At 59.3% G+C, this 27,156-nt stretch overlaps 1 protein-coding gene across 14 annotated transcripts in view; it reads right to left on the bottom strand.

Moving 5' to 3' along the window:
• The window catches only part of NCOR2 (nuclear receptor corepressor 2), a 224,630-nt gene that overhangs the window by 51,239 nt on the left and 146,235 nt on the right, over window positions 1–27,156 (bottom strand). For 11 of the 14 annotated variants that reach the window (XM_082774067.1, XM_082774066.1, XM_082774064.1 and 8 more), the window contains 4 exons: window positions 25,608–25,706; window positions 12,649–12,773; window positions 11,570–11,742; window positions 7,550–7,612 (listed from right to left, as the gene is read on the bottom strand). In XM_082774067.1, the coding sequence (XP_082630193.1) occupies window positions 7,550–7,612; window positions 11,570–11,742; window positions 12,649–12,773; window positions 25,608–25,706 (460 nt within the window). Of the gene's footprint in view, window positions 1–7,549; window positions 7,613–11,569; window positions 11,743–12,648; window positions 12,774–17,126; window positions 17,321–25,607; window positions 25,707–27,156 lie in introns of those variants that run through there. The other 3 variants (XM_082774065.1, XM_082774060.1, XM_082774059.1) reach the window with 3 other exon arrangements.

Consider the following 27,156-nt stretch of genomic DNA (forward strand, 5'->3'; position numbering starts at 1 on the left):
CAGCACCAGGGCTTATCAAATTGCACGCAACACGCAGGCATCACACAGAGCGCTGAGCACCACAAAAGGCCGGGGCCAGCCAAGAAACAAGTTTGAGCTTTAACTCTGCAGCTCCCAGCGCCGCTCCTGCGAAACCCACGACCTCCGCTGCCGTGCTGGAGGGCCGGGGCTTCTTAAATAGAAAAAAAAAATAAAAAAGGGGACGTCTGGCCACCAACCACGAGAGGTAACGAGCCGGGGGCAGCAGTCCTCCCCCCAGCGTGTCACAACCCAGCGCCGTGGCCAAAGCAAACAAGGCTCCCAGCCCCCTTGGCTCATCGCTGCGCCGTGCACCGAGCACAGCACCCGGGGCTGGAGCCTTTTGCTGCGCCCCGGGCAAAGGCTCCCAACGCCGGCGCTGCCCCCGCTCCTGGCACTGCCCTGCGAGCAGCCACGGGACCCAGCCCGGTAAACGGGGGGTCCCTGTGCTGCCTGTGGTCCCCCACACGATGTGACCTTCACCGGGTGTGCGGTGCCAGCTCCTGCTGCCCTCTCCCCTGCCGTGCTGGCTGTGCCACCCTGCCCAGCACCACGGGGACGCTGCCACGGCTCCACTGGGAGCTCGCAGCTGGCCGGGCAGGTGGCTGCATCCGTGCCCAGCTCACGAGGATAAGGCAGCCTGTGGGACCCAGCGGGGTGCCCAGCCGCTCTCCTCCTGACGCTCAGAGCAGAGCAAAACAGCAGCACCTGCTGCCCCGCCGGGAGGGATCGCCCAAAATACACCCCCCGGGTACCCTCGCCACGCGCCCCCCGGCTCGGCAGCCCCCAGCCCAGTGCTCCCTGGCACGCCAGCCCGGCTCGGCACGGCCGTTCGTTTCCCAGCACAACTGAAACTATGACTAACTGAGTTATCAGATCGTACCGAGAGCTGCGCTCCTTGGCGTGCCGTGGGGGCTCGGCACGGCGTGGGGGCTCGGCACGGCGTGGCCCTGCAACGGCGGGGGCTGCCCCTGGACACGCAGCTACAGCTCCACGCCAGGCACCAGCCCCAGTGTTAATTAACCCCATTATCCTCAGCACCCCCCCTCGCCGTACTTACATGCCGCGGGTCTGGCTGCGCCGGGCGGGGAGCGTGCCCGGAGCATGCAGCGGGCGGGCTGGGACGGACGCGGGCGTTGGGGCACGCTTCAAAGCCCCCCCGGGCACGCCAGCTCGCGGCGAAGCGCTGCGAGTGCTCCGCTCACGCCCGCCCCGCTCATTTTGCTTTCGCTCCCTCGCAGCAGCCGGAGAAAGAGAAGAAAGCAAAGCCGGTTCCTTAAATCCTGGGGGCGAGAGGATTTCAGAGCCATGGGCGGCGGAGAGCAGCGAGCGGGCGCCGAGGCTGGAAACCGGGTCACAGGCGGGAGAGTCCTGACCCCGGTGCCAGAAGTTGGAGGGGACACATGCTCTGGCCCCAGCTCTCCTCCAGCGGGGCGCGGGCGCTCGGTCCTCCCGCTCCTCCTGCTCGCGGCGGAGCTTTTCCAGCCGGCTGCAGCCGCGGTTGTTAAGGTGGATGGAAGCGCCTCCGGTATTTTCTCCCCTACCTCCTCGCTCAGCAGCCTGGGGCTACGGGGAGGGGAGGCTGTGCAGTTTCAGGAGATGCCCGATGTTGCCAAGAAAGAATAATAAATAAATAAACCCAGAGAAAAAAAGAAAAAAAAAAAAAAAAAGCAGCAGAAAGGCGCAGGGGAGGGAGCAGCCGACGGCGCGCTGCAGCTCCGCTCCTGCCAGCCCAGGGACGGGGAGCCGGTGCCGTCGGTATGTGGCGGAGCAGCGAGTGAGCTCTAATCTGTTCCTCTGGCTGACCCAGGGCTCATTGCATCTGAATGTGACCTCTAGACAGAGCATTAATAACGAACGTGGCACTGACCCAAGCTGACAAGGGGTGCGGCCGCTTGGCACCGGCTCCCTCCCTCCCTCCCTCTCTCACTTTCTGTCTCCCTCGCTCTCATCTGAATGTCAGCGGCAGGGGGAGGGATCCAGGAAAACAAAGCTTGGCTAATAGTTTCCTCCGCTCTGAAGTGAATCAAAGGCGCTTTTCTTTGGGGAGGTGCACAGCCGGCGAGCCCAGCGGGGACAACGTGCCCCCAGCGTGGCTTGGCCCCGCAGCCCGCGCTGCTGGAGAGGTTTGGGAGAGGACGCGGGACGGCGCAGCCGAGCTGAGCCAACGCAGGGGCTGTGTGGGCAGCGGTGCCACCACGGCCTCTGCCTTGGCACGAGCAAACGAGGGCTGGAGCGTTGAAGAGAAGGAAGGAAGAAGAGCCCGGAGAGCTGGGAGCACCTCAACGTGTGCTCGGAGGGGCAGATGAGGGGGCACCGGGGTGGGTGGGAGCCGGCCGCTCATGGCCCCTTGGCTCTCCGCAGCTGCGGGTTTTTATGTGATCCTTTCCAAGGCTCCCCGGCACGGCCGCCCTGCTCCACCCAGCTCTGGGAGAGGGTGGAGGGAGCCCGTAAAAGGGTCCCTTAATGGGAGCTCATGCGGATGAACAGGACGGGGTTACAAGGGAAAAAATAAGTGATCTCATTCCCCTACGCCTGACGGTGCCTAGAGCAATCCTCCAGCACCCCTCGCACCCAACTCCCCCGCTCGGGGAGCAGGGGATGGGGACCCTCCCGGCACAGCCAAAACTGTAACCCAGCCCTGGAGAAAGACCAGCACCACGCAAACCATGGCATCCTGAAAGCGTGGTCGGCGTCGCTGGCAACCAGCGCTCTGCTGCCAGCCAAATTAGCGCGTCGCAGCGATGCTTTCCCCCGCTGATCTCAGAGCGCTTCGCAGCGTGCGGGCGCGCGTGGGAGAACCGAGACACAAAGAAGGTGAGTAACCGCTCCGGGGCCGCGCAGGCGGTGGGTGGCAGAGCCGGGCGAGCACCGGGCTCCTGACGCCGCGCCAAGCCAAGCAGCGGGGACGGCGTGCAGGCGGCCGGCCCACGTCCCCGCGGGAGGGGACACGGGGCAGGCAGGGCAACGCTCGCCCGTCCTCGGGCGCGCAGCACCAGCGTCAGCCTCCTGCCACGCTCCACTCCTCCGTGCTTGAAGCTCGAACCTCCCCGACTCGTATTCCTACCGTCAGGCACCTCGCCTCTCCTCTCTCCGTGCTGCGTCCCCTTCCTTGCAGCCCGCTGGCAGGGACGGGCGCTCGCCCTGCTCCCCGCGGGGATGCCGGAGGCTCCGACCCGCGGCCGAGCGCACGCGGAGCCGCCGCTCCCCTCGGGCCCAAGTGCTCTTCCTTCACCTGGCTCGGATATTATTCCTGCTCCCTTATTGTTGAAAAAATAATGCTCAAAATTAAAATGTAGGCTGTAAATTATAGTAATTACCCAGCAGTTCCCCCTGACAGGCCTTTTGTGTTTCATTCGCTGACACTCACTAAGCAAATCCTCGCAGTTTTCTCCTACATGCCTGAGAAATGTTCAGCCAACTGTGGCAGAAAGCGCAGCGCCGGGGGGGCACCGCGGCAGCGACGTTACGGGCGTTATCCCGGGGGGCCACGTTCAACACATGCTGCCCAACACCTTGGCCAAAGGGCAGCGTGGCCAATTCACGCCTTGGATATGGTTTTGCCCTCGTGGCATCCCATCTGCACCATGCGAACCGCCCTGATGATTTCTGCCCGCTGCCTCCCCGCAGCATCACACGCACTTTGAGGCACGCACGCGGTTCCTCGGCAGCACTTATGGGGTTTCCCTGGATGGTGGGACCCCACGGCTCGTCCCACCCCACTGCCTGGTCCCAGCACGAGGGACAACACGCAGCGATGGGCACAGGCTGCAAACCAGGTTCTCCAGCCTATGTTTATTATCATCACCTATTTAAAAAAATATATATTAAAATAGTATTTAATATTTCATACTGGAGAGGGAAAAGCACCAGTGTGAGCGCAAGGAAGATGAAGAATGTGAGGGGCAGGGCTCAGTCCCAGCTTCCCAAGAAGACAGCATCGCCTGCTCCGCACCGCGCTGCAGCCAACTCCTTTTAAGAGCAAAGGCTGCCCTGCCAGGAAGAAGCGATGGAGGAAGAATGCGCAGACCTACACAGACCTACCTCCCCCCGCTCAGCCAGCTGTTCGTTCAAATAACAGTGCAAAACCAAATTAGGGTTGGAAGAGCGCATGCTTGTGTGTGTGTTTACACACCCGTGCAGGCTCCAAAATAATCTTGTGCAGCGCGATAGCGTGCTGGAACACAGCTGGGCTCGAAAGGCGATGGGAGACGGCTGCTTGCTGCCACGGGCACGCGTGTTGCTGGGTTTGGCCGTGTGGTAATTTGAAGAAACCAACATTTAAAAAAATCCTGCAGGTTTTTTTTAATTATTATTTTCATTTTTTTATTTTATAGTTTCACGGACAAGATGGAACTGGGGAATAAAAGAACGGCTCAGGTTGGTCCAAAATTCATCTCGCTTTCTAAGTTGGTTTTTGGCAGAAGTGAAAATCAGCCCTCAAAAGAAAACCTGTATCCAAGGAAATATTTTGCATCCACCCAAAATGCACTGTTTAGGAGTTTTCATGGGTTATTTAGCTCTTTGACACGGGCTTTTTACGCTCTGAAATGAACATCAAAATGCTCACACGAGCAGCACGCACACGGCTGGCCCGCCGGCCCCGCTGTCCTCTCGGTGCCAGCACCGCTCATCAGTGCCTCCGATACAACTTAGGAGAGTCTCGGCCCCTACCCAAAGCCTTTTTCTCTGCTGTTACACATTTATTATGAAAGAAATCAAACACGTGCCATCTCCTCTGCCAGCCCTGCTCGTCCAGGAGGGCCCCCATGTTCCATGGGGACCCTCCGTGGGGCTCGGCAGGACTGTGCTGCCCGTGCCCGTCCCTGTGACGCCTCCATCCCAGTGCCTCCATCCCAGCTCTCCCCAGCCAGGCCACACGGAGGAAAGGCACGAGGAACACGATTTTGGCTCTGCCTCGACGGCGAGGAGCACAGAGCCTCGGCACGGTGTAGGAGGAACTCAGGTGAGCAAGACACTGCCATTTTTATGTGGCCTCTTTTCGGAGTACAAAACCACTTGTTAGACTCCAGGGGGCGGGGGGGGGGGGGGAAGCCCAGAGCCAGGGCGAGAACAGATATGAGACTAAAGAGTAACGAAGGTCGTGCTGAAACCTCCTGGTTCATCGGGTTCAGCTCTGCTGCTATCACGGGCTGCTGAGCGATGCGGCCCCGCTCGGGCACGTACCGCTGCTCATGCCCGGCACACAGACCGGGGGCAACAACCCCAACTGGCTGCTGGTGCTTGCCGGGCTCCCTTCTCAGCCCTGCAGGTCCACCCCAAAAGCTGAAGCTGCCTAAACACTGCCCTGTGAGGAGCAGCACCCGGCCGGCCCCGCAGAGCTCCGGGTGAGGAAAACCTCCCGCCTCCAACTTGGCATCGCGGCCCCTGCGCGACGAGGAGGCAGCATCAGGAAAACACGCTCGCTACCCCGTAATTACACCAATCTCAGCACATTTTGACAGCCCAGTGAATCAAAGTTTATTGCATAATAAAAGTGTCATTAAGCAAGAACTTTCCTCTCGCTAGGTTTTCGTTCCCCTAGTTAACTTTAATAACACGGTACTCCCCTTTATTGTCTCTCCCCGCAGACCCGGTCCTGCCTTCTCCTACTTGGAAGCCCTCCGTGCGGCTCTGCCCTTCCAGAGCTCTCCAGCTCCTGTTCCCAGAGCCCTGCTTGGTGCGGCCGCTCGGCTCTGGCGTCTCACCGTCCCAGGGCTGGTTCCCCTCACGATGTGCCTGCCCGACCCTTCCCTACAGCAGAGGAGGGGGGTTTCATGCCACGCACAAAGAAGCTGATGGCGAGACTGATCTACCCACTTGCCAGTGCCAAGAGCAGAGGTCCCCGTCCCTCTCCTTCCAGGCGCACCGAGGCACTAACCCACAGCGGCTCTGCAGCCTCCTGCAGCCCCTGAGTTACCTCCGGAGTTTGGTCGCGCTGCGAGTCGGAAACCCCCAGCCTGCCAGTCCCTGGAAATGCCAAACAGAGCCACTTCGAAGCAGCAGCGCGGCTACTTCCTGGCAAAGGGGAATTTGGCTTCTCTGCAGAAGTCTGGCGTTGAAATCTTGGTTTCCCAGGTTGTAGCAGGCAGGGGAACGTCAGCCCAGCAACCAGGCTTTGCAACAGCAAATCCCCCTGCCCCAGCCTGGCCCCCGGGCTGGAATAACGGGGTCAGGCTCAGCTTACGCAGGAGCAGGAACCACTACGTGCTCCCACACTTCATCTTCCACGCAGGCTTTGGCGGCTGGTTTTAGGACTCCTTAAGCGCACGTCCAGCATCCAGCACAAAACAGCGAGAGGCTTTTTTTTTTTTTTTTTTTTTTTCCCAACCAGATGCGATCTCCAAAACAAAGCAGCGCTCAGAAAAGATCCCTCCAACAGCACTCCCCTGCTCGGCACCTGCTCACCCCGCTGCCTGGCTCCGGGCCAGGCTGCTTGATTAAAGTCTATCCATTAAGTTTTGCATCTATAGAGAGCTACGCTCAGCAACGCGCGAGATTGGCACCGGGCTGCAAAGAGGGTTGGAACAGCTCAAAGGCGAGCGAGCCAAACGTTTTGGGATATTCACAGGCAAAGTAATCCGAGTCCACAGCTCCCACCGGCACCTGGGAAGCCGGAGCTCCAGGACGTGCAATCACCATCCTTGCAGCAGGTGCATTTTCCAAACCGAGCCGAAGCCACTAACGCGCCTGCCTGCGCTTGCCATCCCCGAACGGCGCTCATTTCCATTTTAATTTCGCATTTACAATCCTCACCGGGCCAGGAGAATCAGCAGCCACGCAAGCAGGATGCACGGGCTGGGGATGTGAACCCGGCAGCGGATCGACAGGACGTGACTTTGGAAGAAATTAAAGCAGCGAGAGGGCTGGCACGGGAGCTGCGCGGAGGGAGGGGGAAGTGGCAAGCAGGGCTGTGCCACACTCAGCACTTTTTCAAAACGGTCTCAGCAGAGCCTCTGAATCAGCTCAGGATGTCGAGAGCCCCGCTCCTGCCCGCAGCTCTTGCGAGCTCCCTGCTGCACGCCGGGCAGGGCTGGGAAGCCGCAGCTGCCTCCGTGCCGCGGAGCGCCGGGGTTTGCCACCCACAAATTGCTGAACACCAGAGTTACCAACGCAGGCGGACGCCCTCGGCACGTCTGAAACCGATCGCACAGATAGGACGAGGCGTCAGAGGGCGACGCGGAGCGAAACCTCGTGCTACACGCAGCACAAGCTGCAGGAAGCAGCAGATGAAAAGTCTTCCCCATTTCCTACGGCCGGCTCCGCTCTCGCGGGGACGCACGTGGGCTGTGGCCGCAGCACCGCCGGCACAGATGTCCCGGGGCTGCAGAAACTGGGCAAGCACCGTGCACCAACACCTGACACCCTTCTTGTTTCCCCCCGTACCACCCACTGAGGGTACTGAGATAAACCAGCAGCGAGACAGGCAGGATCTGCCCCATCACCCTGCGGTCAGGCACCCTCCATCTCATCACCAGCTGCTGGGTTGGCTCCAGCAGCACCAACACGAGAAAGAAAACAAGTGGCTTACCTTTTTTAGCCGTCTCCATTTCCTCTTCAGTCCAGCGAGAGCTTTCGTTCATCTCCAGTGAAGCTGGGGGGGAGGAAGGAAAGGAGAGAGGTCAGTTGGGACTGGGGCCGAGCGAGCCCAGCGAGCTCCGAGGGGCGCAGCGGAGGGAAGCAGTGGGTAAGTGCAGAGGTGACTTAGTGAGGCTAAAGCTATGTCCACATCTTAGGAGAAGGTTCAGCATTGAGGAAACTTCCAGGGTGAGATGTGGCAAGGAATCTGTTCCATGCCAGTCCCCTCGGCAGCATAACTCACAGCCTCAGGTGCTGGTGCCACTGGGGTGTGCCAACTCCAAGAGGTGCAGCGCCGAGGGCGGAGCGGAGCCCCTGCAGACAGGCTCCGTGCTGTCACGGCAGGGATGGGGAACCCGATGTCACTATGGATCTGACAGGCTGCATGGGCAGCCTGAGTCTAACTGATAACTGAATCGCATCCTCTGTGTGAACTTCACTCATTATAACCTCGTTACAATGCCCAAACACACCTCCATCCCAAACACCACCTGCCTCCGAGGTGCGACCACCCCTCACTGAGCACGTGCTCTGAATTTCTCCTTCAAACCAAAAGCAAGAAGAAGTTATAGCAATCACAACAGACACATATGATTCAAGCTCCACCTAAAGGTGGGGAAACAGCATAAAAATGGCTCAAGAGACGACAATGTCAGGCAAGACACCATTGCAGGCAAGTTGGAAGGACATTGCTCACTTGTGGGGTCAGCCAAGGGACTGAACCTCTCTGCCCCCATAGAGAGGCCTCGTGGGTGAGATTCGATCTCTCAGTTATACCGAGAAACCTAACGCTCCCTACTGAGTTGTTTCACGAGTTACCAACAACCACGTAGTCGGTTGCTGGTCGTGTTCCTGGTATCTGCACAAGCTTTGCAGCCAGTGCGTTTATCACCGGCAACCCAAAGAACCTGCGCTCCTGGGGCTTCAATAAACTCCACCGGTCGTTTGCTAGGCTGGAAGTGCACTGTGCTGTTTGTGCACCTGGCTGGTGCTAATTCAATACACCGAATGCAACTTACCCTGCCAACCTGGGCATCACTCAAATCCCACCAAGCCGCCCCCAGCCCCTCCGATATCTCAGGACAGGCTGGAACACACGGGGTCCTGCCAAACGTCCCTACCCTTTAACCCAACAGAAGCCCAGATGCCACCCTGTGGGCACCCTGCCCTGCACCCCGGTCACCAGAGGCACAGCAACGATAACCCCCGTGGCAGCACCCTCCTGGGCTGCTTCTGGGTGACGCAAAGCCTCCACTTTGGTTTCTTAGGGACTGGAAGCGAAGCCAGATGGCTTGAGGGAGGCAGCATATTTCCTGCTGAATCGCTGCCACGCTCTCTGGCCCGCCAACAACAGGTACCTAAGACGGAGCCGACATCGGCTGCGTGCTTTGGAGGTGGCAGACACGGGGTGGGACCGTCACCCGCAGCGGAGAAACCGCGTCACCTCGGTCACTTTGGCCTGCCACCTGCATCGGTCGAGGGAGCCAGCCCTGCGAACAGCGGGTTCTCTCGGAGAGCTGGCACCGCCACCGCGCTCTCCAACACCTCAGAGCCACGTCCAGAAGGGACAGGGGCTCAGCCGATTTGGGGCCAGGAGCAGCTTGGGGTCAAATGGGTGTGCTGCTCCCAGCAGAGAGGAAGAGGAGGGTGCCAGCACCTGCTGCCCCTGTCCCCACACCCTGCTCGGTGCAGGGACACCGAGGTCCTGTGCGAAGCGCTCGCTGCGCGCCAATCCTGCTGGCGGCCTGGCACTGGCGAGCAAACCCTACAATAACAAACCAGGGTGTGAGTCAGAGGCAAAAAACAACTCGGTAAGGAAACAGATTTCCGGTTCAGGCTGCCAGCGGGTTATTACTCTAAACAACAGGCACAGCGTTATTTCAACAGCGATGAGAGATGTTTTGACAGTGGCCTTTCAGAATGGAGAGCAGGCTGATAGGTTAGGCTAGAGGATACGGGCGAGGGGAGAGGGAGGCATTTTCTAAGGGGTTTTATGAAAGCTGGGACCCTGCAGGAGGACGAGATGGGCTTCAATGCCCAGGGCACACCAGAGCCAGGCCGAGGAATCTCCTTCCCAGCCGGCTGAGCACAGCCACAGGTGTCCCCTTGCTGCTTCCCCCTGCCTTGGGCAGATTTGGGGCTGTGACTCTCCTTTATTTCAAATCGAGTGTCCCGAACACACTTCACAAGGCCCCTAACTCAGCTTCGAGACGACTGTTATTGTATGGTGAAGAACCGTCAAAGAAATGGCCCGTTTGGTTTGATTAATGATATTTACTGAGGTTGTGCAGTTATGTAACAGATGCCTACTGGGAGCTCCAGCACGCTGCAGTTAAACCACAATATGGTTTTGTGTTGTTTTTCAATGTTCAATTGGTATTTAAAATGCAATAACTTTCTTAGCCAACCTAAATTAAAGCACTAGTGGAGAGACATAAAGTGTAACCAATCGCTCAGATATGCCACTGGAATCAATCCGCTTCCTTTTCCCAATTTAACACGGTCTGAAGTCGTTTCTGCCTGCCTGCCGTGAAGTTTATCAAGGGCTCTGAGATGCTGGGATAAAAAAATCCCATCCGAGTCCCTGGCATTATCTGCTCCTTCTTTGCAGCATTGCTTAACAAGTTGGAGACAGAGATCAGGGCTCCGTTGTGCCGGGAACTATTTATATCGCCTGGATGAAAACAGCGCTCGCAATCAAGGCTTCAGCCAGTTGTCAGCAGAGGAACGGGGAGGCGAAACACCTCCGAGTGATTTATAGCACATGGAACAGAACAAGCAAGAAACTGCAAAGAAAGGAAACCGAGAGGAGTCACCCTGCTTTTATTTTTGCTTCGCCTTAGGTAGCGCAGCAATAATTTTGTACTTGATAGAGTACAAAACATCGGAAAATCAGCCAAATTCCTTGATGTATTTGCTTCTCCAAGTCAATACACGAGCAGTTTCCAAGGGTAACCACTACCGGAGCTGCAAATGCCAGAGGCAGATGCACACGAGGTGTGTCTGGGGATGATGTTGTGAATTCCTGTCTGCCCCCAGACAGCTCTCCCCGACTGCTGCTCTCGGCCAAGCGCTGGCCGCAGTCCCTGCGAGCCGGCGGCGGTGCCACGTTACGGGCAGCGTGCTCTGCCTCATCCATCTCACCCTGTGGCTGCTCGTGCCCCTTGCTGCTGTGCTCAGCACCCCTGAAACCCTGCGCACAGCCCGGCCATGCCCCATGGGCAGGAATGTCCCAAACTCCTCGTCTGGCTCACGGATGGGGCAGATGAGCAGGAGAACTGGGGATGAGCACGGGCAATGAGTGCCAAACAAGTGACAACCGGGGTGCGTGGCAGGAACGCAGGCACTGGGGAGGCTTCTGAGCAATGAACCTTTGCCACCTCACCACATCCTTCACAGCAGCCGGGGTAGTGGCACGAATGAGGAAGGAAGAGCCCGATTCCCAAGGCCATGGGGTTACAGACCCTGCAGGCTGCAGCAGCGCTGGGTCCAGGTAAATTGGACAGCTGAGAGGGGCAGGAGGGCTGCGGGGAGCCAGGAAAAGCCCCAGCACACAGCAGGGCAGGACAGGCTCGGTGCTGAGCAGCCCCAGCAGCTGAGGGCACCGAAAGCCTGAGCCTCTGGCAGAGGGAAGCACACCTCCAGCACAGGAGGAGCATGAGCACTGCACGAGCCCAGCAAATGCACTGCTAAAAACGCCTTCCCTTTTCCTCTTTTGCAATACTTTCCCTCCCTCCGGGGTCCTAACACACACACAAATCCTCAGCCGGGACAGCCCTTGTGAACGCCTCCGGTTCACCTGGGCGAGCAGGATACCAAATGGACAAGAGAAACCTTCCTGCTGCCCCTGCAAAGGGCGTGCATGAGGAAAACCCTCCCTTGGGAGCTGGGGACGGGGAGCAGAGCAGGGCAGGCACCCCGAGAGCCGCGCCGCGGTGCCCCCTCCCCGCTCCCGGTGCCGGCGGCTACGCACCCAGCTCTGCGCTCTGCTGCGGGGCGGCCGCCTCCTCGTTGTTGGCCTCGTTGGCCATGGAGCGGGTGATGCGCCCCTTGCGCCTGCCCTGGCTGTTGGCGGTTTTGCGGCCCTTGGAGGTGACGGTTTCCTTCTCGTCGTTGTCTTCCCCGGACGTGTCGTCGTTCTTGTCCCTGCAGAACAAAACAAGGAGTTTTTTTCCCATCACCATTGGATCGGGAGGATTTGAGGGTCAAGCATTTCCCTGCATGGGTTTGGAATTTTTGCTGTGGTCTTTTGGAAGGGAAAGTCTGCTTTATTTTTTAATTTTATTTTTTTTTTTTTGCATGCACAGCCCCCCTCCCCGGCTAATTTGGCGTCGGGGTTATTTGCGGCGGGGTTTGCACTCTGCAGATGGCTGCAGCTCCACCACCAAGTGCACGCAGAGACCTGACAGAGACAGGTTTAATACCAGGCCATTCAAATTCATCACTGCCTCCTCCTCATTTATCTTCCTGAAAAGGACCTGCTGGTAAATGTCTTAGCAGCCTAGATATAATGAAGCCAGATGTTCTTTTAAAGCAAGTATTAATCCCATTACAGATAGCTAGCAGCCCGCGTGCCAACCTTTCCCCGCCGCGGCTCTGATGCTCCCCTGTTAGTTATGATTGTGTCAGGCAGGGAGGCAGGCGCGGTTATAAAACTGGTCGAATCCCTTGATCTGGAAGCTCTCATGTTGACATCAATAACACTAAAGGTGAAGCGCCACGCTCGGCTGGGCTCCGAGAGCTCCTCCGACTCCGGGAGGTTCTCGCCAGAGCAAAACAAGCCCGAGGATCAGAGCAGCTTTGCGGGTTGATCGGGTTTAAAAATAAAAAAGCACATCAGAGAGCTGTTTTCCAAGTTTGGGAGCAGCAGGGGGGGAGGAACAAAGAGGAAAGCAGGCTCTCCCCCTTCCCTCCAGGCAGGAGGAGATGGGCACACGCAGCCCAGCCCCGTGCCGCGTCCCACCCCGCGTCCCAGCGCGCTGCAGCACCCCGGGGTGCTGCACGGCCCTCGCTGCAGGCGGAGGGGAGCCAGGAGGGGAGGGCTGCGCTTACTTTGTCAGTTCTTCTTTGTCATTTTCTGTTTCCTGTTTGTCTTCCTCTTTCTCTCCCTCCTTCTCCTTTTCTTTCTCTTTTTCATCTTTCTCTTCTTGGCTGCTCCGGGGCATTTGCTGCTGCTGCTGCAAAACAAGGGACGTAAAAGAAAACAAACCTCAGCGGCGGGGCAGATAAAGCTCAGCACCTGGGCCAACCTAAACAAACACGGCCAAACAATGCCGGGGGGCCAGCGGCCAAGAGGAAAAAGCGCTGCACCACCGCGGGGTGCCCGTCTGAGGGACAGGGTGCAGCCAGGGGCTGAGAGCATTACGGGGAGATCAAGGGGGTTTGGGATCTACCACGGTAGCCGCGCTCTGGGTCCCACTAAGGGCAGCGGGACAGCCCTGCTGTGCTCACTGCTAGCTGTGTGGGTCATCACCCGCACCGGAGACACCCCAAGGCTCAGCGACACGGATGCTGAGCCCTTTTTTGCAGTTTTCTGTGTGCACCAGCAGCCAGACGCCGCCACCGGCACTGGTACCGACCACGGCGTGTTACCGGGGGGAGGGAGGGACGTGCCTGTTAGAATATTTCTGGGTTTTGTTTCAACAGCTGCAGGAAGGAGGATGCTGGGGAGGCCTGGTTCCCCTGACCTCCCTTCCCTCTGGCGACCAGCAAACGAGAGGAATTCCATAGAGGAGTAAAAATTAGAGACGGAAATGATTTATTAAAACCCTCCTGCTCCTGGCTAATGCAGGGCTGCTTGCTGCAGTAAATCCACCCGGCTCACCCAGCCCCTTCCCAAGCAGCAGCAGCGCTCCCCCCAGCCCCCAGAAAGGGCTCGGCGACGTCAGAGAGGGGAAACTGGCTTTTAAAGGGGATTTATCAGCACAAGCCTGATCCCAGGTAGCCACGCAGGCATTTGGGAAGTGCTGTGCTGATGAGGTGTGCCCCGTCCCGTGAGCCTGTCCCCAGCTCCCCGATGCTCGAGCTCGTGGCTGCCTCCAGCAGCGGCTTCCCCCGCAGCAGCCGCGCTCAGCGTGAGCTCAACCCTCAGCCCCAAAGGGCTGCTGCTAAAATTAGAAGCACGGAGCCGTCAAAAAGGGCTTCAGAGCATTTCAACAAGCAGGATTCTTATTCTTCCAGGCCCCAGCTCAACGCAAGCCCTTAAAGCAGGCACGCCGCGCTGCCATCAGCTGAGACCCCGGGGGCTTTCAGCTCCCCCCGGCCCCTGCAGCACCTCCCTGCCAGCAGTGCCCGAGCTGCACCCACCCGCACCCCTCTGTGCCCCGGGGGTGACTCCACGGGGTGCAAGGCACCGGGAGGGCTGGGATGAGCACTTGGGTGCTGAGGATCTTCCAGTGCCCATAAATCTCTGATGCTTTGGGACCGGGCTGGCTGCTGAGGCGTGCGGAGCAGCTAAACCCCACTCAGTGCTTTGTAGGATCAGTGTCAGCATCAGCCAGCGTGCTGGGGGGGCTGCGAGGGCAGCACCTGCGAGCACGGAGCTCAGGGATGCAACCGAGAGCCTGGGGACACCGAACTCCCCGAGCAGGGCAGGGATTTCCCCAAGGCAGGAGGTTTTCCAAGTGCGTGGGTTAAAGGATTGAACCCAGCAAACTGGCCGAGACCGGCACCAGATCTGACGTGCCGGGTGCTGCCCCAAAAACCTGCAGAGAAGCTCGGGGGCAGTCGGCAGAAGCCTCACTGTGAGTCGGAGGCTGGCAAGCCCACACGGGCTGCAGGGGAGCAAGGGGCGCCCGTCACATGCGCTGCCCTGAACTCCCTGACTCCTCTGAGTCACGCCGTGGGTCGGTGGTGAACCCTGCACGGGTTCAGCCCAGACACAGGGCCAAGAGGGGACGGCGGGGACTTGCCCCGGTGGCCCAGGGCTGGGTGGGCTGTGTGGGGAGAGCACGGGGCTTTGGGGCAGGCTGTGCTGTCACCACCCATGCTCCTTCTCTTCACCGAGTGCCCCGATCGGTTCTGCTGCTGCTGGTGCTTCCACTGCTCCTCCACGAATGTTTTCTTCTGGGGGAGGAGGGGAACCGTGCAGCCCTGAGACACCAGCTCCATGGGGTGAGGAATAGCCCTCAGCACCGAGCTGCCCCTGCACACTCGTGGGGCAGTTTGCCTGTCCTAAGCCCCCCCAAAACACCTAGCCCGAAAAAAATCCCCAGGGACACAAACCAAGGACAAGACAGCGAGGAAACAGGGCACTGCCGGAGAGGTTTCCCCACCCAGAAGCAGGAACAAGAGCATCACGCTCAGAGGGGTGGGTGCCCGTCCACAACCCTGCGCCCTACAAACACCATCCACCAGCAGCCGGCCCTATTCCTCCGGCCTTAAACCAGCCCCTGCCCCGGCAGCAGGCTCACGGGGGCTCCTCGGGGAAGCTCCGTTATCGTTTCATCTCGTCTCGGCACTCGCTGGAGGCAGCGGGCTGTAACCCCGAGCAGCGATCGCAGCTCTTCCCCATAGTAACGGGCTGGGATCGCGGCGATGCTAATGAGCTCCCCGCGCCAACCTGAAGGCACAGGGCTGCGAGAGGCAGGGAGAGGCACGAGCAGCCCTGGAGGCTCATGCCCCGACGCACACACCTCTCAGGATGGCACCAGCCGAGCTCCATCCTGCCCAGGAGCTGCAGAGCCCCCCCTGGCCCGGCTGCAGGGGATGGATGTGCGGTGTGTGGGGCTGCCAGTCCCGCCGTGTTTCCCCATTTCCTGGCTTCGTCCCATGGAGGTTTCAAATCAAAGGTGGTGGGACACCAAACCAGCGCTCCTAGCACCGCAGAGGAGCATTTTAATCCACGGATGCCCTCTAGTGATTGCCCTGGGCCGGCCGGGGCATGGTGCCCGATGCCAGGAGTGACATCTCACAGGGCAGAAATGCTGCGTGGGCGCAATGCCCCGCGTGCCCCAAAGGCACAGAGCAGGCGGCGCTGTCACCCCCAGGCCCCTCTGGGGAAAACTGCTCCACCAGGAGCTGCATTTTCTCCTTCCTTGCTGAGGTTTGCAGGGCCGATGGCAGCCCAGGCCCACCCACACTATGTCTTCTACCTCCAACCTCCCACCGCACGGTGTCGGAGCCCGGCACAGCACCGGGAGCTGCTGGGCATGGGGGAAACCACAGCCAGGAGCCAGCCCCCCGCCGGCCGGTCCCCAACCCTGCCCGGCACCGGGCTGCCCCCGCGGCGCACGGGGAGGCTATTCTTAGCTCTGGACACGGACCAGCTCTGCATGATTCAAGGGACGGGACGCCATCCCGAAGCGTGACGGGCCAGGAAATGCTTCCCCAATTACCAGATGATGTTTCCTTCTGATTCACACTGCCCCAGTTAGAGGTGGACCGGCAGGTGGGCCGGCTCTTATCGGGAAAAAAAAGAGGGCCAGGACTGAAACTGCTCCACTCTGGCAAGTTCGAGCCTCCCTCCAACGACAGCCCTGTCCCCCCAAGTGCAGGAGGAAGAGCAGGTCCCCACTCCCTGCCTCCTGCAGAAGGCTGAGGGATGTGCCCGAGGCCTGGGAAGAAGCCTGTGGCAGAGCAGGGCCGTCCCCTCCCGTCCCTCCCTTCCAGGTCAAGTGTTCTCTGTGCTGCCGGACCGCCCTTCCTCCCCAGCATCGCTGCTGTTTGTTTTTGCTGCCAACACATCCTGTTTATTTGAAAAGGCCCCGGGACAAATTGCATGCGGGACGCGTGAGTGAGAGGCCGATCCTGCTCCGAGCCCCGGGGTGCGAGCCCGCGGAGCCGTGCTGCCTCCCTCCCGGAGCGAACGCCGTGCTCCGGCACGAGCTGCTCCCTAATTACAAACATCTGCTCACCTCTACCCCAATTCCCCAGCGGCCCCGGAGCAGCTGGAGAGGAGCTGAGCGCTGCCAGCCCCACCGGGAGCAGCGTGTGCGCCTCCAGCCGCCCCCTGGCCGGGGCCGCGGGCGGGCAGGCAACGCTCGCACCCACCCACCCAAGGCCACGGAGCGATGCGTGGCTGGCTCGCGGAAATCCGCTCGCCCTAGCCAGCCACCCCCGTCGGACTGGCACGTCGTGCCCAAGCACGTTTTCTGGGAACACCGGCTCGCAGGTAGGTCCCGGCCACCGAAGCGTTGGCCCCACCGAGAAGCACCCAACTCACCGCGCGCCCCCCGGCAGCGCTCGTCACCCCCCCCTCTGACCCCCCTTCCCCAGCCACAAGGCCCTGGGTCTGGCAGGAAAAAAGCCACGGCGAGGAAGAGGTGCAGCTCCTCCCACTCTGTTTACTTCCTCCGCTCAGGCACTGCCTGCTTCTGGCAGGACAGGAGGGCAGCAGGAGGTGGGAAGCAGCTCCCCACCTTCACCCTCCCCAGCTCCGCCGGAGACGCCCTGGGACAGAGACGGGGGAATCCAGCCAGAAACCGGCCAGAAACGCCTTCCCGACCCACAACAAACCCCCTCCGGCTCCCCAAGTGCCCCACCACACGCTCAGCACCCCCCCCAAGCCCCTCGTTCCCCCCGGCGCTCACCTCTTTGGTCCCGGGCTCCCGCGAGCGGCCGGTCCCCGACAGCCCCATCGCCGGCTCCCGGCCCCTGCTCACCGCCCAGCCATCCGGGCTCGCTGCGCCTTACGTTCTCCAGCTCTGAAGGCTTCCTGACGATTTGCATAGTTAAGCCGTAAACTAACCACAACATTCCTCTTATGATTTTGCAATCTGCTGGAATAACGTGGTCGCTCTAAGTCGAGTCGATGAATCATCATCTATAAACCACAGCTCTCGTCACCGGGGCTCTCAGTGCTGGCTGCAGCCAGCGTGATTAATCTGCGAGGATGCCAAGCCGAACCTACGGCGCAGGGCTATTTATTTTCCAAACTTCTAAGCCTCTGGAGAGCCACTGCTCCTGCCTTCCCCGTCCCCTCCATGAGAGACACACGGGGCTGTGGCAGGGGGACAGGGACAGTGCCAGAGCCAGGCGCAGGCACCTCGCTGCCCCTGGAGCATCCCGGAGCTCGCTCCTGGCCCCGCACACCTTGCACCTGAGGCACCCGCTCTCCTCCAAAGCCCCGGGGATGCTTGGGGTGCTTCTCACCCCGTGCTTCGTAGCTCCAGCAGAGCAAACCAAGGCTCAGCTGCATCCCCAGCACTCATGCTCACAGGGAGGGGGACAGGGATGGCCATCCAGGGATGGATGAGCTCACTCCTGGCCAGCTCCTCCTGTCTGGCCACGCCGTGTGCTGGTGGATGTGCAGGTGGGGGACTGGCTGGCTGACAGCACCGTGAGTCCTGAGAGCTGGCTGGAGGTGCTGCCTCCTCTCTCTCCCCCCAGGTTTTGAGGGATGCCATTTGGGAGGTGGGTCACGTCACCTCCAGCCCCGTGCCCAAAGCCACCACCTCCTGCCTGCTCCTCACAGCAGCAGGAAGCAAATCGCCATCCCTAATGCCAGCTGCACAGAGCCATGTGTGCCAGGACTACCCCATGGGCCAGCTTGGTTCCTTACCTCTCCAACTCATCCCAGGCATCGCAGCGATGAGCTCTGAGACTTTTACTCAAAGGTGACTTTCCTGCCATTGCCACCAGCTCGCTCTGAGCCTCCTGCAGCAGCCTGGAGACGTGCGCCAACACTCTCCCCACCCACACTGCAGCCAAACCGGCCTTGACGGGGAATTTGGGAAGAGCCGTGCCCTGCCAGCCACGTGGGGCCAAGCCCCCTCCCCGCCTGCAGACCTCAGACCCCTCGGCCGTGCCTCCTCCCACGTACGGGTGCTGGTGCCTCCCTTCTCCCGTGGGTGACCTCAGACTCACGGCATTTACGGCGCTTTCCTGGTGCGCTTGGCTGCGCAGCACGCTCAGGCCGAGGTCACCGCACGCAATCAGGGAGTCGCAAATTAAAACCAGCTCGAGATAAGCCAAGGCAAAAGGCCCGTGTTTGGCTGGCCCAGGAATGCTTGGGGTTTTCTTTACTGCTCTCCCCCTCCCTGTGCGTCCTTCCACTTGCTTTCACGCTCTCCCCATACCCTGAGCACCCCCTGAGTGCCCTGCCGAAGCGCGGCCACCACCCTGAGCACCCGCAGCACCAGCCACCACCAGGCAGCTGCCCAGGCTCCTGAGCCCCCCCCCGAGCATCCTTCCACCTCTGCCAGCCCCGCAGCAGAGGCTCGAGCCTGTCTGCCACCAAGGTTTGATCCCACCCAGCCGCTACAAACAGCACCTCCCGTCGCCCTCCCTGCAGGGAGCTCGCAGACAGGCTGGATGGAGCGCGCAGGCGGGAGGGCTTATAAATATATAAATATATATATATATATATATCTATGCATCACGTAAGCGACTCCCAAGGCCCAAAGCCTCTGATCTGACAGTCTGGAATGCCTCAGTCCTCGCTGCCACCCACAGCCACGGAGCCTGGCTTCTCACGACCGCGCGCAGCACCCTCCGCTCATGGGAGAAACCACAAATCAAAACAAGCCGCTGCCAAAACACGGAGGGGAGGAAGGAGGGCTGCTGGCTACTCCGCTTTGATCGCTCCCAGCCCGGGCTCGGGCTTGATGCTGTTGGCTGCAGAAGCGAGTCAGAGAACAGAGGGCCAAGCTGGGATTTGATAAGGAAGATGATAGCGAGCGCGGGGCTCGCTCGGTTTGGAAGGCTCCCAGTAGGGAGTGTGGGGCAGCCCCGGCGCCGTGCTGCTTCTCTGCTCCATGCAACCACTGCTCAGCACCAGACAGCACTGGGCACAGCACAGATGAAGCACTGGGACCAGTAGGGTTGGGGCCGTGCTCCTGGGCGTGGGCTCTCCACGCTGGGAGCCTCTCGGGCACGTGCTTCCCAGCCTTCCTACCGCACCGGGATCCTGCTCCAGCGTGGAAGCGATTTTACAGGACCCTGCTCGAGCGATCCCTCCTTAAATCACCGAGGGCTTTTCCATAAGAGGAAATGTTTCTTTTCTGGGTCACTGCTGAGTTTTTTGAAAAGTGATTTGACTGCTTACGAAGGGAAAATGACCCGAGGGGGAAGAGAGCACAACATTTGGAAGTGGTGAAGACGAGCCCCGCTCCGTCCCAGGCAGGGAACACGTGTTTTCTCTTCCCTGCGGTTTGCTTTGCCACACTCTGCCCTGCTGCCAGGCTCCAGCTCTCCGCCGGCTGCTTTCCGGCTCCGCAGGGACCCCCCCCAGCACGGTGCAAACAGGGGCAGGGGCTGGGGAAGAAGCTGCTGGGCCCCACACACACGCACCGGGGCGAAGAAAGCCCTCCGGGATTTTCAGCTGTGCCCGTTTCAGAAAGCACCGCAGCCACGCCGTGACCTGCCTCCCTGTTTCCCTTTGGCTCCAAGCCACGCATGGTTCCCAGTCAAAACTGGATCCCGACTGTAAATAAAACAACTTATCCCCAGATCCATTCTCTATCCGAGACCCACGAGGAGGACGCTGTGTTCCCCAGGCAGCTCCCGGCCCCCTGCAGCCCCCAGCACTACTCACGTGAGCGCAGGCGCCGTGGGGCACTCGCCCAGGGGCTGCATGGACCTGCAGCCGCAGAAACACCAGTCCGAGCGCGGGGTGAGCCGGCGTGGGGCTTCATGTGGCTCCTACGCAGCTGTTTTATTATCGCTGAGATGTAATTAAGCTGCATGGAAGAGCCCAGACATCGTGGCCGCGTGGTCCATCAGCAGCTGGTGCTTGGGCAGCCCGTGCCGGTGCCACCAGGATGGAGTGGCCGCATCCCCGCGTCCCGGCACAGCCTGCGAGGCTGCCGTGGGGTCCGGGACCCAAGCAGGGATCCTCCCGCAGCACCACGTCCTTGGGTTCTTTTCCCAAATATGGCCACGGAGTTCTGGTGTGATCACCCCCAAAATGCAGCTGGGATTCCAGGAATGCGAGTTCCCATTGTGTTTGCCCGCCTGCGCTGTCTGCAGGGGCGGCAGGGCTGCGGGAAGGCTGCAACTGCCTCGTACCGGGGACATGACACCTTATGGGGAGTGACCAGGGCTGGGATTCTGGAGCATCAGGAGCCCAGATGGGAAGAAATCTTCACCACTGCCCTGCTGCCATGGCCAGAACAGCATCAGCCTGAACACGGCCACACCTCACACCGTGCCTACCTCCTCTGCACGTCCCCTGCTCAGACGAAGCACGCGATGGGCATCAGACCCCAGAAAAAGCCCCGAGCCCTTGCTTGCACTCCAACGCGCCAAGCTGCAGCAAGAGCACGAGGGACAGGCTGTTCTCCCAGAAACAGCCACTTTCTTTAACCAAAACCGGCTTCTTCCAGGGCTCCACCACTTCCAAGTGTCCTCCAGCATGACCCTTGCCTTCACTACAGGACTGATTTTTGGAGCACGAGGTTTTGGAGCGCATCTGAGGTTTCTGGAGGTTAGGTGGTCTTGTTTGGGTTTATTTTGGCTACGAGGAGATGTGGTTTTAAAGTGTGAGCACCTGCACCTGGCAGCACACACAAGCTCCCAAGGGATAAACGCTCTGCAAAATGTTTCTCTCCACAAGACCACAGCTCGGCCAGGACCATGGCATCCATCCAGGTTCAACGACTTCTCATGGGTCCTTCACCCCCAGCCAAGCCTGGGGAATTTTTCCAGCCCTCCTTGGCCACCAGCAGTGCTGTCAGACTGCAAACCTGTCTGGATACCGAGCCAAATTCAATCCCCTCCAAAAATCCCAAATCAACAAGATCTAGTGGGTTGTTGCTTTAACACAGATGCGTTCCCAAAGAGCTGGCAGAGCCCAAAGTCCACGTGGCTGCCAAAATCCCGGTGCCCTGCTCAGGCTCAGAAGCAGCTGGGGGGTCCCAGGAGTGCAGTAACAGGGCACCCACAGGCTCTGCTCTGCACCTCCTGCAGCCGGTGCCTGAGAAATCAGCCCCATAAGGAAAAGAAATTTGGGTTGTGCCTGAGCAGCTTGAATCAGTGTGCACGGTGCGGGACGGGGCGGAGAATGGGGCTGTGCAACCTCGCCACAGCATCCCAGCAGCGTGGTGTGAAACCATACCCCAGCACCAAAATCCCAGCCCTACAAACTGCTCTTGTACGGGGCACATTGCAGCCACAAACCTTCAGCCCTGCCCCTGCTCTGATCATCCCGGTGCTGCTTAAAGACAGTGCAGGAGCCCGGCACACACAATAAATGCCCACGGGATAATTTATCGGTATTTGTGGCAGCGAAGGCTACTGGTCACATCCAGGAACGTTTCTGCGTGCTGTGCTGCATTATTAAAGCAGCATTTTATGACAAACATCTCCGCTGGTCTGAAAGAGAACTTGTCAAACCCTTGGCGTTAACAAGGAGCTGCTCCCCGGATTGATGAAAATCGAATGCTTCCCAGAAATAAACACCCAGCACTCGACTCGTTAGCCGGTGCGGTTAACGGAGCGAGGGTCCGTGCAGGATTTACAGCTTGGGATGCAGCTCGCTGAGCTCCAGGCCTGCTCCTGGCACAGGGAGAAGAGGAGGCAGCGGGATGAGCCCCGTCTGCAGCGCAGCGCCCCGGGGCCGGATCCTTCGGAGCCCGCCTGGCAGGCTGAGCCTCTGCCAGCAGGGCAAGCCGTGCCGCCACGCACCGTGTTTACGCTAAAAAACTGAAGGGCTTGTTTATAAAAACCCGGGCTCGGGCTGTTTATCCTCACCAGCGTGTGGGGATGGGAACGGTTTGCGTTCGGGGGAGGGCGGGCCAGCCGTCGGTACAGATAATTCGATTTGGTTTTTGGCAGGGGGCACGGAAGAAGGAGGGGGGGGTGCCTGGGAAAGCTGTCAGCCCCGGCAGGGGAGCGCGTCGCTGCCCGGCCGCTCACGCTGCGGGGCACGGGAGCTGCCGAGCCGCTGGTGGAGCCGGGGGGCTGCGTGGGGGTCCGGCCCCTCGGGTGGGATCCTGCTCCAGAAGCAGCGCCGGGCGAATCCTCGAAAGCGTCAGCGTTACCGGCCGGGCGATGTCCCGCTCGCCGTGGAAGATGTGAGCGCTGTGTGACGGCACGTCCCGCGGGGCTGCCAGGGTCTGTGTCCTCCTGCCGCCACGCCTGACTTCACCCGGCCCTGAGTCACCCCCGGCACCGTGTGGGGACGGTGGCTTCAACCCCAGGAACCCCCCGGTACCATGGGGGGAAGGCCACCGCCGCGTCCTGCTCCATCGCGCGGGCGCGCTGCTCCGAAACGCAGCACGGATTTATTCCGGAATCGAAGCCCCGCACGGGATAACTGCGGTGAAACAGGCACGTTTCCTCCAGCACGGTTTCGGCACAATGCTGGCACTGCTACAGCCGGGCTGAACAGCTTGCCAACCAGCGTGGCACATGGCGATAAGTGCAGCTTCGGTATCAGTGCCCCGCTCCCGGCACAGGATTAGGGGCGTTAACCAAGAGACGCTCCCTGAAATACCCCAAAGAGCGACTGCCACAGCCCCCCCAGGAACCACATCCACACAAGGGGTAGCGCTGCGCAGCTTTCATTACACGATGATGCTAATTTATGCTTCTTACTGCACACTGAGTATTGGATCAGATCATTTTTTACCATGACTCAAACTTTTTTCCCTTCAATGAGAAACGCCACGCTTGGAAGCGATTACTTTTAGCACCGATTCCCTCCTCTCGGGGTTAAATGACATTTTTCCTCCCCGAATGCGGAGGATTATTTTAGAAAGGCTCCTCAGCTCAGCTCGGGAGCCGGAGCGTTGTGCATAATGATGCCTCGGATGCGTGCGCCTTTCATTCATTCGCTCAAGGGGAGGCAGCGCCGGGAGCATGCGCCGCGCCTTGGACCGGGAGCCTGCTTGTTTTTATGACAAACTGGAAGCAGAATCATGTGAAGTCCCCGCTCTTGGCAGGAGAATTTGAGCAATAAGTAGCAGCTTTATGAGGAATATCCTTTGCCAGGGGACCATCAGCCAGGGAGCAATGGGATCCTTGTTTTTTAATGTACTTTTAATAAGGAGGCCACAATGATAATCCTGACACCAGAGCAGCTTCGTTTCTACTTGCCATTATCCCCGCTTTTCTCTCAAGCTCCCCGCAGCCTCCGAGAGCAAAGAAGACCACCAAGCTCTCCGTGAGAAAAGCAGCAGGACAAGGACACGGGGCCACTCGTGAAGCGCTCTGTGTCGGACCCCAGCCGCTCCTCTCACCCCACAACACGCACGGCTCCCCCCCTGCACTAAATCCACGAATCCCACCTCTGGCGTTTAACCACAGCTGGGATTAGGTCCTCGCCATCCAGCTCAGCAGACAGCCCCACCACTGGCTGAAGTGGCACGGTGAGGAGGGACCTGGCAGGGGACACGAGGCTGAGGTGCAGGGTGATTTTTCCTTCACGAGCAGCGATGTTCTGCTCGAGCTCTGCTCCACCAGCACTGCAGTCAGCTCACCTTGGGGCCCAGCAGTTGCCGCCTCTTAACGACCGACAAATTTTGCCGTCCCTTAATTGCTAAAGCAGGCCTGCCTTTCGTTACGCTCGATGCAGGATGCACCAAGTCCCTGCTTCCTAAACGAGGCTCCCGGTGGCAGCCCACGACCTCTCCACCCCCGTTGGACCAGACTCACAAGCAAGGGGAAGCATCCCAGGAAATTCTGCGGCCGGAGCTAATTTGGGTACTTGGAAAAGGCAAAATGCAAGCAGTACCTGCTGAGAGCAGGACCGGCGGGTCCGTGGCCACGGGGCTGGTGCAGAGCGGGGCGGCAGATTGCCTCTCTCCCTCCACACTTGTTCCTTGCTCAACTTAACGTCGGAGCCAGAATGAGCTGTGCTAAATGTCTCCACTGCTAACAAGAAACAAATGTGGCCTCATGTTCTAGTTGCTGTGATCTAACAAAACAGACCATGGTAAACACTATAAAAATGTACTGGAGGGAACCACCCTGTGTTTGCTGGGAGAGGGACTGGATAATCTAATAGGGTTTTATCCATCTCTAATGTCTCTGAAAAAAAGAAGGGAAAATTGGGCCCCGTCCATGACATTCGTCATGTGCGAACTATTCTGATGGCTTAATGCTGCAGAAATCAAATTGGAGCACGGCTACCTATCTGCCTCCCAATCAGCATCTCGACCCAAGTGCTGCTTTTTATGGCCATGCAGCACGAGGAGCTGCTGATGTCAGCGGTGGTATGGGACAGGCCAGTTTTTCCGTGCCTATCCCCACGTTTTCCAGAGATCCCCCGTGCCATCACCTCGCTCTCCTCACTCCGTGGATCATCGTTCACTTCACCAACCTGGGGGCTCACCAGGGGATCTCCCTCTGTCTGATACCATCTGCTGGGACAGGGCTCCTGCCCTCAGCGCTCATCTTGGCACCTCGGTCTCAGCAGCAACACTGCCAAGGTCACGTCTTATTTCACATCTAGGCCACGTAACTGCACGGGTTGATCCATCTCCTACCCCCAGGCACCTCGTGTTATCTGAGGGACCTGCCCGGCCCTCAGCCGGCACGCCAAACGGGTTTCGGGTCTCCTCTAGCTTCAGCACCAAACCTGCCAGCCCCCGAGAGACCTCAGACACCCTCGGGCATTTCAGATGGCTTTGCAGACCCCTGCTCAGCGGCCAGAAGTCACCCAGGCCATTCCCCTCCTGTCCTGATACCAGTAGAAGAACCTCGGGCAGTCCCTGGCAGGCAGGAGCACCCCTGCCCAGCACACAGCCCAGCACCGTCCCGCTGGCACGCCGACAGCAGAGGGGAGAGGGGAACTGCTCTGTTCTCAGACAGGACCAACATCTCCTCCGGGCAGGCTGCACAGGCCACCCCGGGTGACTCCTGACGCGTGGCCAGGTTTTCTGCATTCGCTCCAACCCCTTTTTTCAAGGGTTTGCTTTTTAAAGCTACCGTGACCTTGGCATGGGGACGGACAGACATCAACCGACAGAAAACAGCGTGTTCCGAAAAGCTCACACAGAGCAAAATCACGGCCCCGCCGCAGCCTGTAACCGCTCACGGGGCGGGGTGGGGATGCTCGGCCATAAAGTGCCACCGAGAAGCTGCAGCAGAGACAACGTTTCCATGCATTTTTTTGCTCCGGCTCTTACCTGGCTCTTCCCCCGCCGCCGGTAATTCCTTCTCACGAGGTTCTTGTAGTTCTCATTCTTCTTGGTCAGGTAGTAATACAGGACGCAGTCCGCCACCGTCTGCAAGGACACGGGGAGTCAGGGTGTGGAAGGACCCGGCCCCTCGGTGGCAGCGTTCAGACCCTGCAGCTCTCAGCCCCCCTGCCACCCCCGAGGCTCTGCAGCCACAGCAGGATTCCCTCCGCGTCCCTAGAGCAGCCCTTTTGGGGTGCTGGGGTGGGCTGTGCCCGCTGGAAGAAGGGGACGAAGCACATTGCCCTGGTATAACATAAAATAAAAAAAAAAAAAAGGGGGAGCTTCCAAGTGACAAAGCGGGGCCCTTCCCACAAGCGTGCCGGCTCGGAGGTGGGGATGCAGAACAATGAGCACCCTGTGTGCGAAGCAGAGCGCGGGGCCACCCCGGGGCAGGGGGCAGGGCTGACCCCAGATGACTGTGGCAACTAAAAGCAGAACAAGGAGAGCTGCCTGTCACCCTCTGTTGTGGTTATGCCCCGCACAAGCTGCCACGCGGCTGTCAGCCAGCATTACTTCCAGCCACCGAGCTCGCTGGCTGGAGAGCACCCGGCTTCCTCGCCGAACACCCCGCACGCTCCCCAGCCCCAGATCCCACAGCCAGCTCGGGTCCTGGGGTGGGAAACCAGCAGCCACGGCTGGGACACGGCTCTGCTCCTGGGCAGCAGCACGGAGCTGGACATAAAGGACAAAATCCCTGTGCCAATCCCTTCCCTTACCGACGTGGGCACCTGAATTGTGCCTTGGCACGGGGGTCAGCGGGTGTGCAAACAGAAATAACCCCACAGACCCCACAGCTGCATGCACCCAGGCACGGGGTGATGCCAAGTGCTCCCAGCCTGCCCCTGTAGGAGAGGTCCAGGCTGCACGGGGCTGCACTTTCCCCATCCCTATACAAAGAGTGGAACCATGTGCAACAACAGATTGTAACTTTTAAAGCGTTAATTGGATCTCTTTCTAATCTAGCCCTGATTACACACACACACACACACACACAAACAAAAACTTACAGTCATCTGTTCCAAGGGCTAAGATCACTATTTTTTTTTTTTTTAATGCAATTTAAAAATCTATTAATTCATTACATTGAGCCATACTTTGCATCTCTCTCCAACGGGATAATGGATGTGTTCTGTATCATAATTACAGCCTGATTTACAAGCGAGTACAAATAAAATTAGAAGACATTTTACAGCTTGGAACACAGACTGGATTGTGAGCATCATCCAAGTCCCACCACTTTCGGCTTTAACAAGTGAGAGAGGCTGAAAAGAGCCTGGTGTCTTACAGCATGAATGGCAACAGAAGGTTGCTGCTGCCGCACGGCTTGCTTGCTGCTTTGGACAGGGAAGTTGAGCTCCTACAAATGATCTCCCCAGCCTGATTCGTGCAGGATCAGAGAGCAATTGAAGCTGGAAAGGACCTCGCAGGCCACTGGGCCCAGCTCCCTAAAAGCAGAGGGTTCCCCCAACCCAGCAGATGCTGGGAGGATGAAACA

Source organism: Aythya marila, assembly GCF_965140915.1.
Source record: "Aythya marila genome assembly, chromosome: 17".
In the NCBI taxonomy this organism is placed as follows: domain Eukaryota; kingdom Metazoa; phylum Chordata; class Aves; order Anseriformes; family Anatidae; genus Aythya; species Aythya marila.